Source organism: Temnothorax longispinosus, chromosome 6 (assembly GCF_030848805.1).
Source record: "Temnothorax longispinosus isolate EJ_2023e chromosome 6, Tlon_JGU_v1, whole genome shotgun sequence".
In the NCBI taxonomy this organism is placed as follows: Eukaryota; Metazoa; Arthropoda; class Insecta; order Hymenoptera; family Formicidae; genus Temnothorax; species Temnothorax longispinosus.
Genome location: NC_092363.1, coordinates 14,667,469 through 14,686,252, shown reverse-complemented (window position 1 = coordinate 14,686,252; position 18,784 = coordinate 14,667,469). Strand labels below are relative to the sequence as shown.

Genomic DNA, 18,784 nt, shown 5'->3' with positions numbered 1-18,784 from the left:
TTATTTATTTTATCACAAAAATCATCTCGCTCACAGGTTTTCCTTTCTCCACAAAATTTTCATGATTTCTTGTTTCTTGACTTGTTTTATATCATCATCCAATTGTTTTAATTCCGCCATAACCAGATTGCAAAATGAAGTGTCTGGATCATTCTGCATTTGTGCACCATCTTTTTTAGAATTCAAATGCTCTGCAACTGCTTGATTCAAATTAATAAAAGACGCTTCGAACTTATCGTTTTCGAAAGATCACCAGGCAATAAAACTTGACATGTTATTGAAGTTGACAAAACAAACGACGAAAATGCGTTAATTTAAGTCGCTAGGTTAAAATTGTATTTATACAAATAAAAATTTATATATATATATACATATATTATTATTGATACAATATGTTCGCGCGAATATGAAATTTTGTATTAATTATTAAAAACTTGATTGTCATTAATTGATAGATTAAAACTTAATTATGTAATTTGACGGTTGCGCTGATACCTAAGAATTTAAATTCGTGGAAATTATTACTAGTAAAAATCACGAATATGCATATACAAAGTAACTGACAGGTGAAAGAGTAATTCGACTGACAATAACAATGTTTATTTATATTAATTAATAATAAAACATATTATCAAAACTTATTATTGTCGATAAAAATTAAAAACTAGACAGATAACGAAGTTCGACAGATGCACTGTCTTCGGATACTTCGGCACCGATATCAATTTTGCTCAGTTCACCTAATTTGTTCACAATAGCTAGCGGCCGGCTGGGGTACGTTGGACACGGATGTCGCAGGCTGGAACTCCTCCTTGATAACGAGAAATCAAGAGAATGTTTTAATAATAAATTTTTACACCTAAACTGTATATAAAACTTACCGAAAATTATAAGAAGATGCGTTTATTTTGCAATAAATTACAATTTCTGGTGATCGCCTCGGACTCGATGACGTCTCGCTATCCGTCTTCGGATCTTGCGCCGATTTAGCTTTCGACGCGTCTTGATTCGAGTTTGCTTGCGTCTTGTTGGTCGCGGAGCTCTGAGCCTTCAGAGTAGAAAGCAATTTGGATACTTCGGCACTGATATCAATTTTGCTCAGGTCACCTAATTTGTCCAAAATAGCGGCCGGCTGGGGTACGTTGGACACGGATGTCGCAGGCTGGAATTCCTCCTTGATAACGAGGTTTTGCGTCTTCTCGATAGGCTCGATTTCGTCTTTCAAACTATCCACTATAGTAAGATTACCTCCATCGTCATCATCATCGTCCTCGTCATCTGAATACCAATCTTCGATAATCTGATCGGTATTTTAGGTGCATCGGACTCGTTGTCTATGTTTTTCAAACTGTCCTGAGCCGCGCGTTGCTGCTGCTGTATTCGGCACACAAAATAAAATTAACCTCAAAACACTATGTTTACGAAACTGAGACAATTCACACTAATATAATTATATACGGTCATTGTCAGATCGTATTTTCATTACGTTGATAATTAAATAATGAGAATACTTACGTGTTAATCAATATAAATCCGTTCTTTGTTCTTAATCACTTTTCTTTAGGACCGGCTACAATGAGAATGTATGTGCCTATGCCCGTGGCTATGCATTATGTATTTTTATGTAGATTGGTAATTCAGAAACCATGGGCAGAATACAGAAACCATAGCGCATGCGCTATGATATCTGCCATTCTGCCATAGGCAGATAAAGTAATACCACAGCGCATGCGCTATGGCTTCTGCATTCTGCCTATGGCTCCTGTAATTTTATGTGCTTCCACCTTAAGAAAGAAAGAAGCGTCAGAGTCAGAGGATCACCACTACCCTGTTCGATCATCGATGTCAAGCAACAAGGCGCCGCACAGTGGGGCGAACGCCTCATTTTTCGGTCATTTGCTTATAACTTCTACATTTTTCAATGAAATGACTTAAAACTTGACATAAATAATGTACGATTATTATACATTTAGTGTATAAAATCAAAATTATTTAATTAACAATTTTTCATAAAGCCCATAGATAACCTGCTCGCTCCTCGCTCCTGCTAGTAAAGCCTGGTAAAGCCAGGGCCATCGTTGATCGTCGAAGAAGCGCGGAAAGCTCCACTCCTCGTCGGTTCTGTTGTTCGGCGGATCGTGCGTGTTTAATATCATTAATACCACGTGCGATTGTGTGATACTGTGCGATATAATGACTAAATCGTGCGCGGTGCCAATGTGCAAATCGCGAAATTATTCAGCAAAGAAATGTTCGTTGTTTAAAGTGCCGTCAAATATTGAACAATGTAAAAAATGGATTGCTGCGATTCCGGGCATTGTTGATCTGAAGCCGTCGCAATTCGTTTGCGAGAAGCATTTCGAAGAACATCACATCCTCAAGAAATGGGTGAAATACGATAATGATCGGATTATCGCCGAAGTAAGTTTAATGATAATTACATTTTTTCTATGTTTTAATTATATTATAATTATATATACAAATTTGACTTGCGTGACTATTTACATAAGTAAATATTTTGATTCGTTCTTGCTGGGTTAACTTTCAAATGATCTTGTTACTTCATTGCATGTTTATTGAAGGCTCCTTACATGCGCACTCGACTCCATCCGTTGGCTGTTCCTTCAAAATTGACTGTCAGAGAAAGGTAGAAAATATCGCCACTGCTAGGGATTGTTCAAGTGGCCAACGCATCAGTGCAGAGCATAATTATTTCTCTTTGGCCGAGCCATCGATGAATACAACGGTCGATGAATCTTGCAATGAGAAGGAGCCTTCTTTCGTACAATTACACAGAACACAGTACCGTAGGATTGGCACAACAATGGGATCAGTTGGATCAGTTAGGAATGTGCATGCAACACAATTTAGAACAGCAGATTCAAGCGCGAAACCAGTCCGGTGTATCTGAAGACGCACTAAAGGAATTCTCCATGATGTTCAAGCACTTTGACAAGGACAAGAGTGGCCGTCTGAATCATCAAGAATTTAAATCGTGCCTGAGAGCTTTGGGCTATGACTTTCCTATGATGGAAGAAGGACAGCCCGATCCGGAATTCGAGAACATATTAGGTTTTGTTGATTTTAATTCTTGTGTTATTTCCGGTTACATTATTTCGAACCATCTATTTTTAACACGATATTATTATTCGCAGACATCGTGGGATCCTAATAGAGACAGCTATGTATCGCTGCAAGAATACATGGCGTTTATGATCAGCAAGGAAACGGAGAACGTGCAGAGCTCGGAGGAAATAGAGAACGCTTTCCGAGCAATCACTGCAGCAGATCGGCCGTACGTCACAAAGGAGGAATTATATGCTGTAAGTATTGCAAATACTATTGAATATTCAGAAATATAAGTTACAATGTTCCTACAATCACGAAGAATGCAATTTATATTCGTTAATCGTTTTTTTTTCTTTTTCAGAACCTCACAAAGGAGATGGCCGATTATTGCGTTGCCCGTATGAAACCTTATGTAGATCCCAAGTCGGAACGACCGATAACAGCTGCGTTGGATTATATAGAATTTACGCGTACTCTTTTCCAGAATTAATTATGAATTCACATACATATGCATATTATATTATTTTTCCAAGTTTATTAAACTATAATTGCATAAAGAGCACAGAGCGCTGCTATGTTTATCTTTAAAAACTATGGTTGATTGATATATCTATTAATCACTAGAGTTATCTAGAGCATTTACAGAAATTGAGATTTTCTTCTAAACTGGTTGATAGAGAATATATATAAAGAATATATTTGTGTTGTGTATGTTAGAATGCTTTTCCTAACGTATATATTCTTATATGCTTTTGATATATCGCATTATTTAATCTTCAAATCCTAAACTTTAAAATATAAATTCTATATTAACTAGTTCTTTGAAACTCTTTCACGTTGTTCTTCGAAATAAATGCATTTAATATATTATATTAAATTTTATTCAATAAATCTATAAAACACATATATGGCGTATTTTTTAATTCTTGCGTATGAGATTGCGTAAATTTTCTTATAGGTAATTACAATATTTTTTTCTTTTATCTTATTTAGTAAGCATATATGGAAAATAATATGAAATAAATATTGCATAAATCACGTTGCATTTTATTGAGCAACTGAATTTACAACTATTTGAGACTTCTCTTGAATTATTTGTTCAGCACGGTACACTTTCCAGGATGTTAAAAAGTCTCTAGCCATTTTGAACAAAGTATAGTAATGTATAATTCATTATAATGTAAATGCGGAGGTACAAAAATAATAGGCGCGACCCCACAGACGTACGCGCTAATGGAAGACGAAAATAAAGCTCGTCTTAATCGTTGGTTAAAATCGGTTCTCAAAGTGGACACTTCTGCTCTAATGGCCGATGCGCAGGGCGCTTGCGCTATGCGAACCAGGACCATAACACGCAGCGCAGCCCTTGTGGCCACAAGCCAAATAAATTCTCACACGCTAAGCGAACCATCCCCACCACCTTCGTTTCCAGACCTGTGTATACGACCGTGCGTAGAGCAATCTTATTGGCCCATGGATTTACAGAATGCGCAGTACTTCAAATACATTTATCCAATAATATTTATCATATTGCTATTATATTAATTAATGTAATTAATTGTTATAAAATATGGATGTAATTAATCGTTATAAAATAGCAATATTTAAACAAATTATATATCCTCCTTCGTCTTTCTTTTATGAGAAAATAGACATCCATGCATATTTACTCGACATGATCGAACGTCGTCCATTGAGCTATTCATGGACGACGTTCGACTATGTCGAGTGAACTTTGAGGTCAATTATCTCAAAAAAGGAGACAAAGGGGGATGAATGATCATATATGGCCAAAAACTAGACACTTTGCCCTATCAAATGGCGCAGAGCAAACCTTAATCCATTCTAATCCACAAACTTTGTTCCTGTTTGAATATTGAAGTAAGAAATTTTTAATAGTCGAATATGTCGTGTATATTTATTAACCCTAGAGAGGTAATATGAATTTTCTCATACGTGAAAGGCCAAGCGGGGTATTAAATTACCCCAAACTTGTACCGCGTAATGTTTTCATTTGTTGTTAGACAACTTTTTAATAAATAATTTTGTTTGTTCTTTAATAGGAAAGACGATAGTAGTCATCAATTTGCGGTAGTAAAAAAAAAACAGTAAAAAAATTTCGAAAAACAAAACAAAGAACCAAAAATTGGGCTGAAATGACTTTTTTAATAAAAAATGCTGTAGTTTTTCATAAAATTCACCGATTTTAAAAAATCCAACGGATTTTGAAAGACGAATAGACAACCTTCAAGGGCATGTAAGCGACTTTTTCGTTTCTTAAAAAAAACATATTTCTTTGAACGTCTGAAGTAGAGGAAATGACGAAAAACTGTCGGATGGGAAAAATCGCAAAAAATGGAAAGTAAAACAGATTCTGTCGATTATTATTTATTTGAAAGGTAGTCAAAAGTTATAAAAGTATATGGAAACAGTAAAATTAACTCCACAAAAACTTTACAAAGTTTTAATCAGTTGCTGTGCAAGAACAGCAAAAATGAAATAATTGACCGAATCTTAAACAATTATATATGAAACAGGGATAGAATTTTCCGGGGAGTGCTATAAAGTGTATAATTTTTTGTTACCGATTTTCACAAAAAATCTGAAATATATTTTACCGTGATAAAAGTCGAACGTAAACGGTTAAGTAGGGGTACTAACGTTACCCCAAACGATTTTCTTTTTCGGTCACAGCTGCTGCACGGATCTAACGCACTCGCTTAATGACGGAGGTCGACTGCCGGATGACTAAACTAAATTATGGTTAGGGTCTCAGTATGAAAACTAACCTTCCTAAGTCAGGAACGTAATTTGAATTTCGCGTAGGGCAACGTATTACCCCACATTACCTTTCTAGGGTTAATATATAATAGTACTCAAATGACATAAAACTAAAATAAATATGTTTTTTGAACCCTAATAAATAAGTTCTGATAGGCATTTAACTCATATTCGCAGTTATACTTTCGGCGGAGACTTTAAAAAGTAACCTATCGAATTACTAGAATTTCAGTATTCACGAAAATGTCATACTTTATCAGATCATTTTGAGGAAATAACAAAGGATAAAATCAATTATAAGCACATTTTTTTATAGTTTAGGATATATGTTAACATAAAATCTCGTCAAAATTTGAATTATACGTTTTTTATTTTTTCGTTCAATATCCGGTTTTTGATAGATTCGCCCCACTGTGCGCCGGTATACTACTTGGATGGATGACCGGCTGAGAGAGCGGATTTCTTCGGACAAATACGCGGCGGCTATACGCACATGGGTTAAGGAAATCCTGCAGCCGTATGATTTACCGACATTATCGTTATTAGATGGATCTTTTAATTGGCTTTACAGAATTGCAAGTTTTTGGTCTAGAATTAAAGTCCGCACAAAAATCTAGGGTGGAAAACGCGATTTTATATCAAAAGCACCAAAAAATTAAAAATATTACTTATTGGGGCACATACACAGCTGTCACCTGACGACAATATTTGCTTAAAACAAAAATTCTACAGTTTATACGTACATAATGTTTATCATCCACCCTTGGAAAAACATGTAGAAATAATATCGTGTAAGTAGAAGTAAGATTCAATACGTACAAAAAAAGATCCATCTAATAATTATTTTAGTAATGCAAATACGGATGCAGGATGACAAGAAGAGCAGCAACAGTAATTGCCGGATCTTGCGTAAGATGGCGAGCAATCAAAAAAAGGACAGATGTCATTTCGTTAGACAAAGACCGATATAGGGAAAACAAAATTAGAAAGGTTGACATTATCGACATCGAGGAAGTTCTTGTCATTCTGCATCCGTATTTGCATTACTAAAATAATTTTTCGATGGATCTTTTTTTGTACGCATTGAATCTTACTTCCACTTGCACGATATTATTCCTACATGTTTTCCCAAGGGCAGATGATAAACATTATGTGATGATGATGAACTCGACGCTACAGCCCGGTGTGGGCCTTGGCCTCCCCCAAAGTCATGTGCTTGTGGTGCGCACGCAGGTTGTACACAAGCACATGGGACCTACAGTTTAACGCCGAATCCGAACGGCAAGGTAGAGGGGGTTTCTAGGCAAGGGATACTCCTGACGGGCTGCCACTCCGTCGAGGAGGAGAGACAAACGATACAATTTTTTATTTATTTTGGTTCTACCAGGCTGGATTCGAACCTGAGATCTTTGGTTTAGCAGACCAGTGAGCTACGCCACGCTTGCTCTCAGATAAACATTATGTACCTATGTATAAACTGCAGAATTTTTGTTTTAAGCAAATATTGTCGTCAGGTGACAGCTGTATATATGCCCAAATAAGTAACATTTTTAATTTTTTGGTGTTTTTGATATAAAATCGCGTTTGCTACCCTAGATTTTTGTGCGTACTTTAATTCTGTAAAAGATTTTTGTAATTCTATAAAGCCAATTAAAAGATCCATCGAAAAACGATAATGTCGGTAAATCATACGGCTGCAGGATCCCCTTAAGGGATGATTTACTGACATTATCGTTTTAAAAAAGCAGCGCCAAGTTTTTTTACAAGAAAAATTTATTTATTTTATTTTAATTAAATATTTTTATTTTATAATGTTACCTCTTTAATTCTTTGTGATTAAAATAATTCTTTGTAATATTATAATTTTATCAAGAAGAATTAAAACTACTACCACTTGGGTTGATAGAAAGACTCTCAGAAATACAAAGATACATACCACTTGGGCTGAGTTAGGTAACACAGTTTTGTTTTATTTTTTAAAAGTAGTTGCACAACAATTATTTTTCAAAGTATATATATTCTTTTTGCAATTGGCGCAATTTAAAGATTTCACATCTTTTTTTGAAATACGTATCACTTAGGTTGAATTAGGTAACGCAATTTTGTGAATTATTTAATTTGTTAGGAAGAAATATAAAGCTACTATACATATCACTTAGGTTGAGTTAGGTAACGCAATTTTGTGAATTATTTTGTTAGGAAGAAATAAAGCTACTACCATTTAAGATTTTTAGATTTACAACATACATTGCGCGTGTACTTGGCGCCTTTTTTTACCTTTTTTTGAAAAAGATAATTTTGTACTGATATGCATTTTGTAGTGATAAGCAAGTATCGGCAAAAAATTTCCATTTTTTATTTTTTAATTATTCACAAATTGACAATAACAACGAATTAAATTTTTATTAAATTTATATATATATATATATATATATAATATAAAAAATAAGAGATTTTATATATATATATATATATATATATATATATATCTCTTATTTTTTACAAATATACATATATCCCATACAGCACAGATTCTTGTAGAAAGCTTCCAGAAAGGTTTCAAAAACATTTCAACCTTTCACATTTCATGCGCAACATCTCTGAAAGAATTCTGCAATATGTCATATAAAATGTTGCAATAGAAATGTTTTTTAAACCTTTCACATGAAGATAATTTTTCAAAACTTTTAGTTGAGTTATCTCTGAATCGTTTCACATGAAATAATTTTATAAATCTTTCAGTTGAGCTGTTTCTAAAACCTTTCTCACGCAATAAATTTGAAAACGTTCAGTTGATTTATTTCTGAATTGTTTCATATGAAATGATTTTGTAAACCTTTCAGTTGAGCTGTTTCTGAAACCTTTCTCACGCAATAAATTTGAAAACTTTCAATTAAGTTAGTTCTAAATCGTTTTATATGAAATGATTTTGTAAACCTTTCACTTGAGCTGTTTTTAAAACCTTTCTCACGCAATAAATTTGAAAACTTTCAGTTGATTTATTTCTGAATTGTTTCATATGAAATGATTTTGTAAACCTTTCAGTTGAGCTGTTTCTGAAACCTTTCTCACGCAATAAAAATTTTTAATTAAGTTATTTCGGAAACATTTCATAAAATATAATTTTGCAAACCTTTCAGTTGAATTTTCGATGAAACTTTATACACATCTAGGAGAAGTAAATATAGACAAATTTAGAAATTTTTAATTGCAGCCCTAAAAACCACACCCATATCATATGTAGGGTTTTTTGCTTTTCTCAGATATAAATTATTAATATTATATTATGTAATGATATACAAATCTTTTATATTAACCCGTTGTGGTCACACCTCCTAAAAATAACGTAGTGGTCACACGGGGTCCAATGGACCCCACAACAGTTGCCATTTGCGTTCTTTTTTGATGTATCCACTCAAACCTTGAACTGGAATTTAGTTTATGACCTCCTCTTTATAATCCAATAATTTAAAAAAAATTTTTATGTTTAAAAAACGCGAGAAAAAATTTTTTTTCGAGAAATTTGACTTTTTTACAAAAATATTCATCAAAATTTTTTGAAATAGCAAGATAATTATTATTATCATTATAATTTTATTAACTTGCTTTGGGGATCCTGCAGTGACTGGCGAACTTCCTCGATGTCGATAATGTCAAAACCTTTCTAATTTTGTTTTCCCTATATCTGTCTTTGTCTAACGAAATGACATCTGTCCTTTTTTCGATTGCTCGCCATCTCTCGCAAGATCCGGCAACTACTGTTGCTGCTCTTCTTGTCATTTGCATCCGTATTTGCATTACTAAAATAATTTTTCGATGGATCTTTTTTTGTACGCATTGAATCTTACTTCTACTTGCACGATATTATTCCTACATGTTTTCCCAAGGGCAGATGATAAAAATTATGTATGTATAAACTGCAGAATTTTTGTTTTAAGCAAATATTGTCGTCAGGTGACAGCTGCGTATGTGCCCAAATAAGTAACATTTTTAATTTTTTGGCGTTTTTGATATAAAATCGCGTTTTCTGCCCTAGATTTTTGTGCGTACTTTAATTCTAGACCAAAAACTTGCAATTCTGTAAAGCCAATTAAAAGATCCATCGAAAAACGATAATGTCGGTAAATCATACGGCTGCAGGATCCCCTTAAGGGGATCCTGCAGCCGTATGATTTACCGACATTATCGTTAATCGATGGATCTTTTAATTGGCTTTACAGAATTGCAAGTTTTTGGTCTAGAATTAAAGTCCGCACAAAAATCTAGGGTGGAAAACGCGATTTTATATCAAAAGCACCAAAAAATTAAAAATATTACTTATTGGGGCACATACACAGCTGTCACCTGACGACAATATTTGCTTAAAACAAAAATTCTACAGTTTATACGTACATAATGTTTATCATCCACTCTTGGGAAAACATGTAGGAATAATATCGTGTAAGTAGAAGTAAGATTCAATGCATACAAAAAAAGATCCATCTAATAATTATTTTAGTAATGCAAATACGGATGCAGGATGACAAGAAGAGCAGCAACAGTAGTTGCCGGATCTTGCGTAAGATGGCGAGCAATCGAAAAAAGGACAGATGTCATTTCGTTAGACAAAGACAGATATAGGGAAAACAAAATTAGAAAGGTTGACATTATCGACATCGAGGAAGTTCGCCAGTCACTGCAGGATCCCCTTAGGGCCAATTTCACCAACCACAGTTAGCTTAACCGACGGTTAAAGTTAGCAGGATTGACCAATAGAAAGCAGGGTGGATTCATTTCTATTGGTCAATTCTGCTAACTTTAACCATCGGTTAAGCTAACTGTGGTTGGTGAAATTGGCCCTTAATGGCTCCTGCACACAGGACGCGGCAGCGCGGCATTGCGGCATTGCGGCAACGCGGCACCGCGGTAACCAATCACCATCTGCCTTTCCGTACTACTTTCAAAAGTAGAACGGAAAGGCAAGACGGTAATTGGTTACCGCGGTGCCGCAATGCCGCGCTCAAGAAGACTAGAGACTAGAGAAATGCTATAGTGTATGTACGTGACGTAACTATAGCATTTTAGTTAACTAAGGCTGCGTTCGGAATAGCACCACAGCCTGTCTATCAATAAAACATACATAGAAAAGTATGTGCACTTTATTGCACTATAGTGCAGACATTAAAACGAAATATTGACCTTTAATTAATTTTTATTAGAATACAGTTGTTTTCTAAATAATAAAAATTATATCGACACATTATCCAAATGATTCTGGAGCGATTGAATTAAAAAAAAATATTTTTTAAATACTTTCTGCTAATTATACGCTTAATTGATTTTAATTAATTGTGATTAATGTATGGTTTTCCAAACTCTGAAAAGTTTTTTCCAAATATCTCCAAATGATTTCCAAACGATTGGGTAGGATAATTTTCAATAATTTTTAATTCGTAAAACGTAAGCGTAAGAAAATCGATCAATCCCAATCAAGTATTTTCCCCTACTGGAGTTACGGACAGCGCAATACTTTATTGGGATTGGTCGATTTTCTTACGCTTACGTTTTACGTTCTTACGCGATTTTATGTGTGAAGGCCTTTACGTTGGCTGAGTGGTGGCTGGCGCCGCTGGCGGGCGGCGGGCACGGATCTCGTGACACTTCCAGGTTCCACTCAGTTATATACCACAGTATATACTGTGAAACTGTGACTCAGTTCTACTGTTCCAGGCGCGCTCCGAAGGACCGTTGCGTACCGTCGCTGCCCGATCGGTGTCCTCACAGCCGATTATGTTGTATAGACACGCGATCGCGCGGCAGCAGGATGAACGTGAACGTGACAAACGTGCTCCTACGTACGCTGTTAGCGCTCGCGCATCTTTTTCATAACCTGTATACCGCGATCCGTTATGCGTGCGACGCGACGTACCGGTGGTTCACGGAGCCCTGGCGCGCGGGCACCACGGCGGAGCTCGACACGCTCGTCCGCACGCTCGCGAAAGCCAACAAGATACCTAAGCACCTGGTGATCGTGCTCGGACTGTGCGACGAGTCCATCCTGGACTGTGTGCGTATAATTGGATGGTGCATTACACTTGATATACCTTACATCAGCTTCTTTGACCGTAATGGTAAAAATACGATTTAGTATTGATATATCACTGTATCTGTATGTGAAAGCAAATTTGCGAGAAGAAATTAAAAAAAGAAAAAAAAATGAAAATAAACAGATCATTTTATCTGTACATTTATGTATGTTACTACTACTTACGTTTACGCGAGCGTTACTTCTGTAGTAACTTACGATAATTCACTCGTTTACGCGGAGTAAACGCTACAGAAGTAACGCTTGCGTAAACGTAGTATGTGTTGAGTGCGTGTGTGTTTACGTAGAAAATTTTTAAGTGTCATTTGTCATGCAAGTTTTATCGCTTGTCAGAACCTTGACTGAAATGTGTCGCATTTCAATGTCTCTTCGTCGTCGAATGCGATATCTTTGGAGCAATTGCATTCGGAGCTGCGAAGAAACCTCTTTACGTTGCAAATTTTAAATTAAATGGTGCTGTTTCATACATGTTTATAGGCCTGTTCTTTTTAGCTGAACTTCTCTTGCACAGTTCATCTTTTCTCTTTTTTTCTCCAACATGAAAAGAAAAAAGAGGAAAGATGAACTGTGCAAGATGTTTAGCTAAATAGAACAGACCTTAGGAGTCTGAAAGATAAACTCGGAACTAGTGGAGTCAGTTCAGCAAACAGACGCTATATTACCGTGATTTCTGCCATAAGATACTGATCGAAAGATATTTTCATTATATACAGCAACAATATTAGTAAAAATATCTATATATCGATATAAAGTTATAAGTCAATTATAATCGGTTGAAAGAAGAATTGTATTAGTTACGAAATATTGCATCTTGCAGTAGGATACAGTTTAAGAGCTTCCGCACAAAACTTTCGTATGGTAATGTAACGTAGATCAACGCATAAGAAACGTATTGACGTATAACGCCGTAACCGTTTCTTGTGCGTTGATCCACGTTTCGTTACACTACGTTAAGCAAGTACTATACGAAAGTCTTGTGCGGAGACTCTAACGCTTCAATCGTAACTTTACGCTTATCAGCTATGCCTTATTTCACTTTGCGTTTATGTTCGACGTTGCGTCTTTGTTTTTCAAAAACTCAGTTCTGTCGAATTTATTAATGAGTAACGCAGTTGTTTTGTTTTGTAGAAATTAAATTTTTCCTTGTTTTTATACGTTTGTCTATTGCATCATTTCGTTAATTCATTGCTTATTTAATCGTCAATCTCTTTCGCTTACCCTCAGGTAGTAAGCTTACGTGATTTGTCATTTTAACGTCAATCTACTTCAAAATGTCGTCAGCTTGCTACCTGGAGCTAAGCGAAAGAGATTGACGATTATATCAGGAAATGATGCAACAAGGAAAGCATCCTTTCCTTTTCATCAGCCGTTTTCATAGAACACCTAAGCTTCTGTACGACGTTTTATATAACACATGTAGAATGCAAAAATTAAATTTACTTATGCATGAACCTTATTTCAAATGTACATAAAAATAAATTTGCCAGCGCACCATCGTTATCACAATCTTGGCCTTGTAGTAAAACTTTAAATTTTTTCCAAAGTCATACTGTTAATTTTATACCATATAATATATCCTAATTGTTAGATATAAAAAAATGAATTGTATACATTTTAATATATTAAGCTTATTTCTGACGTATTAGTAAATATCTTTATATAACTAAATAATAAGTTAGTTACATTAGTAATGATTATAATGTTATTATATGCGAAATAAACATTAATTATATTTTTATGAAGCAAAATAAGGAACAGTTTACACAAATTATGTATAAATGTAGATAATTGCAAATAGAACAAAAATTTATAAAAACATTTAATGGAAAAAAATATATATATACATATAATTTAACGAGAAACCATATTTTTCGATTTAGGAATATGAACGATTGTTGTGCGAATTTAAGTTTTCTCTATAATTTATATTGTTTTTTCAGGTTTCTTTAAGAAAAATGAAATCAATCTTAAAGAAGAATTTGCGAGAAAGCGGCCTGATCTAGTAGACCATATTACATGGAATCCACATGCAAAGGCACCTAGTCAAAATGGAGTAATTGGTAGCGTATGCATTTTTTTCTCTCCATATCCCCTCCTCCCGATTATTTGTATTATTTCTAAGAAAATCGAAGGTCTTCGAATAATTGTTGAACGATGTTAAATATGCTTTCCTAATCGATTTCTTAAAACGATTTCCTAATCGAATGTGCAGTTGCATACGAAACAATATGTAAAAAGTACTGCTCAATGCTCATGTCATATAATTGCATTGCAGATAAGATGATTATTATCGAAATAGTTGTAATATAATTTAATTTAATAAAATAATTATTTTTCTGTAACTCGTGATATTTCAAACTTCCGTACTTTTTTAACATATTCACCGTCATAACGATCAACATTGAGCTTTCCATTTATGCCTTATCAGTCGTCAGTGAATGTCATAGAATGACAGTCAAATAAATATCACATGTCATATATTTTCATGTAACTCAATACTATAAATTTAATATTATATATTGAGTATACCTCATTGTCTTTTTTAAAATAAAATTATTTAACCTGCATGAACGAAAAGTCAGCTAAAAAACATTTGACGGCGAAGTTGTTGCAATAACCAATCATTTAGACGTTTAAGCATATCTCTCATCATTGTTATTAATTGCACGTTGTAATTACAGGAAGCAAGTCGAAGATAAATGTATCATTACTGTCGGATATAGATAGCAAAGGGAAAATAGTAACGTTGACGCAGTCATTGGCAAAAGCCGTATCTACGGGGAATCTTGAATCGGAAGAAATTACGGACCAATTAATCACCGAAAAGTTACAAATAAAAGGGATGCCCGATCCCGATCTCGCTTTAATATATGGTTACACTTGTTCCACACATGGTGTTCTACCATGGCACACAAGAACAACAGAATTTTTGTAAGTCCTAAAAAATTATCATGAATATCTGCCAATATTTTTCGATCTTACTTTATTAAATTAACAATTTAACTTTTTTTCAGAATGCTGCCGATGTATGTTAGTATCTCAGTGAAAGATTTCACGTGTCTATTAGAGAGATATAACAAGTGTGTACAACGGTACGGTAAATGATATGTATAATTATCCTTATTTATACAAGAGATACTGTGTATCTGCGTAAGGAAAAATAAATTATCGTAAAGACTGAGCTTCTAACATAATTATTTTACATGCGCTACAAATGCAAAAATATATCCTTGTGACTGTACCGAGAATACCGAGATACGTTAATATCGTGACAAAGATGCATTAAAAAACGTACAGGGTACTTTAAAGAAAAGTGGTTATTTTTCATTGAGCCTTTCTTCGATTTAAAGTCCGCCGTTCGAATTTTGGAACAAACATTTGATTGAAATTGTGATATATTCGTCATACAACTACATACGTGAAAAAAAGAAATTCTTTGTTATATTTTTATTTCCACACAGGCATAAAATTTGCTTTGCGTAAATAAATGCAATCTTTTCGCATAATCTACATTAATGTTACAAATATATGCTTTGAAAGATAAGCCATAGCGTTACATGTTGCAATAATTATAAAGGCGAACACTTACGAATATCTTACATAGCTTTATGATAAAATGGTCAAGTACAGTTTTGATACTTTTACGAGTTCCTGATACCCAATGCTTGCTCCAATTCCGCTCGTTTTTGCTGCACTTTCGTGTAAAAATAACGACATACGGCTTCTTGTGCCCAAGGTTGATAGTAAAATTCAGCTCTCCGTTCTTCTTCCGGATTGCCGACAACGTCTGTCATGGTCTTTAAATCTCTAGTCTGAGAGATGATCCACTTGTTGATGAACTGTTGCGGATCCTTAGCAAAACTCAAGAAGAACTCGCGATTAGTCTTCAATTGATTAATCGTCTCGACGGTTTCGTGAATCTTGTTGTCCAAACTCTGGATTTCCTGCTGGCTCGCAGTCGACAGTAAGAAATTGTTCATCTGCGTCTTCAATGTATCATCTACTTCCACGTCGATGTCATAACACGCGGTCTGCTTCGTTTCTGTACCTGAATAATATAAACTTTTATATCAGATATTCTTAATTAATTTTAGCTCATGATATACTTTGTTCTCCACGAAATTATTTCTAAAACGTTAATATTTATCAGGGATAAAAATTGTACCTCACTTACCTTCTACACTTATAACATGATTTATTACAATGGGATCGGGTGGATGCAATAATGGATTCAATCGTTGCGGTATCTCGGCGAATTTCATTCGTGGGCAGGCAAATATCTGTTCCAAGTATTTATCACAGTTAATAAATTCTCTCTCGTGACTGTCTTGGAGCTTGTGCGTCTTTATATATTGCCAGAGCGCGGATATGATGACGGGTCGTGTCTGCGTGTGCACACCTAATAACCGCGCTAATCTTGGGTCCAATTTAAACTGAAATATTATATAAAGATTAATAGGAATTAAATTTAAAATCAATGTGGACAGCATTTACCAATTGCGATGAAATGATTAATTTATGTAAAGATTACCAATTAATTTATGTATTAATTTATGTAAAAAAGATTACCTGCAATGGCTGATAATCAAGAAGCAGAAGGATTGTGCAGCGAACGTTTTTGTCACCCGGTCTTTTAACTTGAAAACCGTCGGTTTCTTGAGTAGTCAACGTACGATGCCATTCGACCAAATGATTGTCAGGACCATACAGATCTTTGTCCAATTCTATTACCAAACTTTTGAAGAAAGACGAGAACTTTCGTTTTACCTGTAAAATTTATACAGTTATTGTTATCACTGAATATATTTATTTATATTTATGAAATAATTAGACTACACGCACACGCATGCACACATAATATATATTTATTTATTTATTGATATCATAATTATATTTAATAATCCATTGTGATATTATACCTTATTGGGATCATTTTTTGTATCATCTAAAAGACGCCCTTCGACTCTAAGTTCCCAGGATGCCACAGATCCTTCCTCTCCTTCGCCTGCCTCCTTAGCCGGATAAAATGTATTTGAGATAAAAATACGCAATTTTCGTTTCTGTTTCATTGGACGCTTCAAAGCTTCCTGAATATCGAGACGTTTTCGCATTATAGTCGCATCCAACTTCCTCTCGAACGCCAGCAAGTCCATATAAGCTTGCGACTCTGGCACCAAATCGCGCACTTTCTGAGGCAGTATTTTGTCTGCCAATTTCTTCTTTTTCTTTGATGTGGAATGTGAAAAATCACTGTTCCAAAAATACCTAAATGAGTTTATTCGAAAACCATAGACACAGAAATTATAAATAATTCTGTAAGCCTTGGGTTGCAGTGGTTGTTCCTAATAAAACTTGGTGTCAAGTATAAACAGAATAGTACTATTTAGATCAAATATCAAGTTATAGATAGAAATAATAAAAAGGACAAACATGCAAGAGTAAGGATGAATAAAAAAAAAATAAAAAGTAGCTAATTGTTAAAATATAATCTGATTAATATACAAAATTTACACACAAAGTAAATATAAAGCGTTTGTCTTAAACTTCTCTTGATGACCACGATACTTACGGTTTTTGCTGGGACATAGGAATACGTTGGTCCGCGCTTCTTTTTCCAACAGGAGGCGTAGGCATTGGGCCCTGACGCATATTTGAATACGGTTGGCTTGGTCTCATTATCCCACCAGGACCAGGCCCAGCGTTACCCATTTGCGGTGGCGGAGTAAATCCAGATCTTTGCTGCATCTGTGACCGAAATCAACTTACATATATCAAGCGTTTGCATAATTTATAAATTGTAACCGTTGCATATAATTATCAAGTGTCACAGAAAGTCAATCTCAATATATCCAACATGTTATATCAATATTTTATCTGATTATGGGTCTGTTTTCTATTGCTGAACTAGCTAGTTTAGCTTTCCTTCCAATATGGAGTGAAGAAGATAAACTCTGAACTAGTGTAGCCAGTTCAGCAATAGAAAACAAACCTTGTGTATCAGAGTCAAAAGATATATGTTTACCGGAAAGTTGGGGCCAGAATACTGTCTCAGGTTCGGCGGTACCGCCGCTGGTGGATATCGCTGAGGCGGTGGTCCATTGCTTCCTGCGTTTGGCACGGGAAATCTCTGTGCCATCTTTGCTCGCACTTTTTAGAGAAACACATAAGCGATTTTAAACATATCTCCATTGCAACATAATTATTATGCATGAATATACAATAAATACAACACAATACAATAAATACACACACAAGTCAAAATATAAAAACACACTGTTTTATTTACATGTGCAGAAACTAATTTAGTTTAATTTGGAATTATATCACAAAATAACGCGACAATCATAATCGACACCCGACGCACAGATACAACGTAACCTAGCACAAACAGAAAATTCGTTTCTACTTGCAATATAACGTTACGTATCGATTGCGCGAACGCATTGTACGCTAACATGCAAGAGATTTCAGTGAAACGAATTTGCGCGGAAGAAACGCCGATATATTGGCGCTCCCCAAAAATCTACGGTCACTTTAGATCATCGAGTTTCACGAAAGATAACAAAACGAAACTGTTGCACTCCGTTTCGTCGTGATAGAGCGTATACACGATAATCCAATGAGCGTTATTCACAAATGATATTTATAAAGAGTATCGTCGAATAACCTTGAGACGCTTTTAGTGTTTCGGCTTCGTGTTTGACTACGCTTTACTCCGTTTGCTCCGTTTCTTCAGCTTGCGCTTGCGGTTTGCGGTTGCCCTTCGCTTTTGCTCGCTTTCTCCTAGGAATGGGCAAAAATCGATTAATCGACGCACGAGTCTCTTTTTTAAGAAGTCGATCGCGCATA

At 35.0% G+C, this 18,784-nt stretch overlaps 2 protein-coding genes and 1 long non-coding RNA gene across 5 annotated transcripts; 2 read left to right on the top strand and 1 right to left on the bottom strand.

The window, feature by feature from the left end:
* The first annotated feature begins 3,165 nt into the window (after nt 1-3,165).
* LOC139814201 (uncharacterized) lies at nt 3,166-3,631 on the top strand. The gene is made up of 2 exons (XR_011732366.1): nt 3,166-3,323; nt 3,431-3,631. It is a non-coding gene; the product is annotated as an uncharacterized lncRNA (long non-coding RNA).
* A 7,835-nt stretch (nt 3,632-11,466) lies between these two features.
* On the top strand, nt 11,467-15,116 carry Tango14 (transport and golgi organization 14). Its single transcript, XM_071781396.1, has 4 exons — nt 11,467-11,960; nt 13,876-13,995; nt 14,617-14,866; nt 14,950-15,116. The coding sequence occupies exons 1-4, from the start codon at nt 11,654-11,656 to the stop codon at nt 15,038-15,040; spliced, it is 768 nt and encodes a 255-aa protein (XP_071637497.1). The 5' UTR covers nt 11,467-11,653; the 3' UTR covers nt 15,041-15,116.
* Bap60 (Brahma-associated protein 60) lies at nt 14,950-18,738 on the bottom strand. Of its 3 annotated transcripts, none has more exons than XM_071781392.1 (7): nt 18,603-18,738; nt 17,958-18,082; nt 17,505-17,680; nt 16,855-17,200; nt 16,505-16,702; nt 16,110-16,368; nt 14,950-15,983 (listed from the first exon to the last, which is right to left on the bottom strand). In XM_071781392.1, exons 2-7 carry the CDS (start codon nt 18,069-18,071, stop codon nt 15,577-15,579), a joined length of 1,500 nt encoding a protein of 499 aa, XP_071637493.1. In that variant the 5' UTR covers nt 18,072-18,082; nt 18,603-18,738; the 3' UTR covers nt 14,950-15,576. The 3 variants fall into 3 exon arrangements, with proteins under 3 accessions (XP_071637493.1, XP_071637496.1, XP_071637495.1); XM_071781395.1 differs by having other exon boundaries at nt 16,855-17,185; XM_071781394.1 differs by lacking the exon at nt 18,603-18,738 and adding an exon at nt 18,222-18,583.
* Between the last annotated feature and the right edge of the window lie 46 nt (nt 18,739-18,784).

What these genes read in the sequence shown, in the direction of transcription:
- Tango14 (XM_071781396.1), top strand. Translation starts at nt 11,654, where the DNA reads ATGAACGTGAACGTGACAAACGTGCTCCTACGTACGCTGTTAGCGCTC. An exon ending in TAGTCAAAATGGAGTAATTG is followed by an intron (nt 13,996 to 14,616) that starts GTAGCGTATGCA and finishes TTGTAATTACAG; the next exon opens with GAAGCAAGTCGAAGATAAAT. An exon ending in ACAAGAACAACAGAATTTTT is followed by an intron (nt 14,867 to 14,949) that starts GTAAGTCCTAAA and finishes ACTTTTTTTCAG; the next exon opens with AATGCTGCCGATGTATGTTA.
- Bap60 (XM_071781392.1), bottom strand. Translation starts at nt 18,071, where the DNA reads ATGGCACAGAGATTTCCCGTGCCAAACGCAGGAAGCAATGGACCACCG. An exon ending in ATTCTGGCCCCAACTTTCCG is followed by an intron (nt 17,681 to 17,957) that starts GTAAACATATAT and finishes TTTCGGTCACAG; the next exon opens with ATGCAGCAAAGATCTGGATT. An exon ending in CAAAAAATGATCCCAATAAG is followed by an intron (nt 16,703 to 16,854) that starts GTATAATATCAC and finishes TAAATTTTACAG; the next exon opens with GTAAAACGAAAGTTCTCGTC.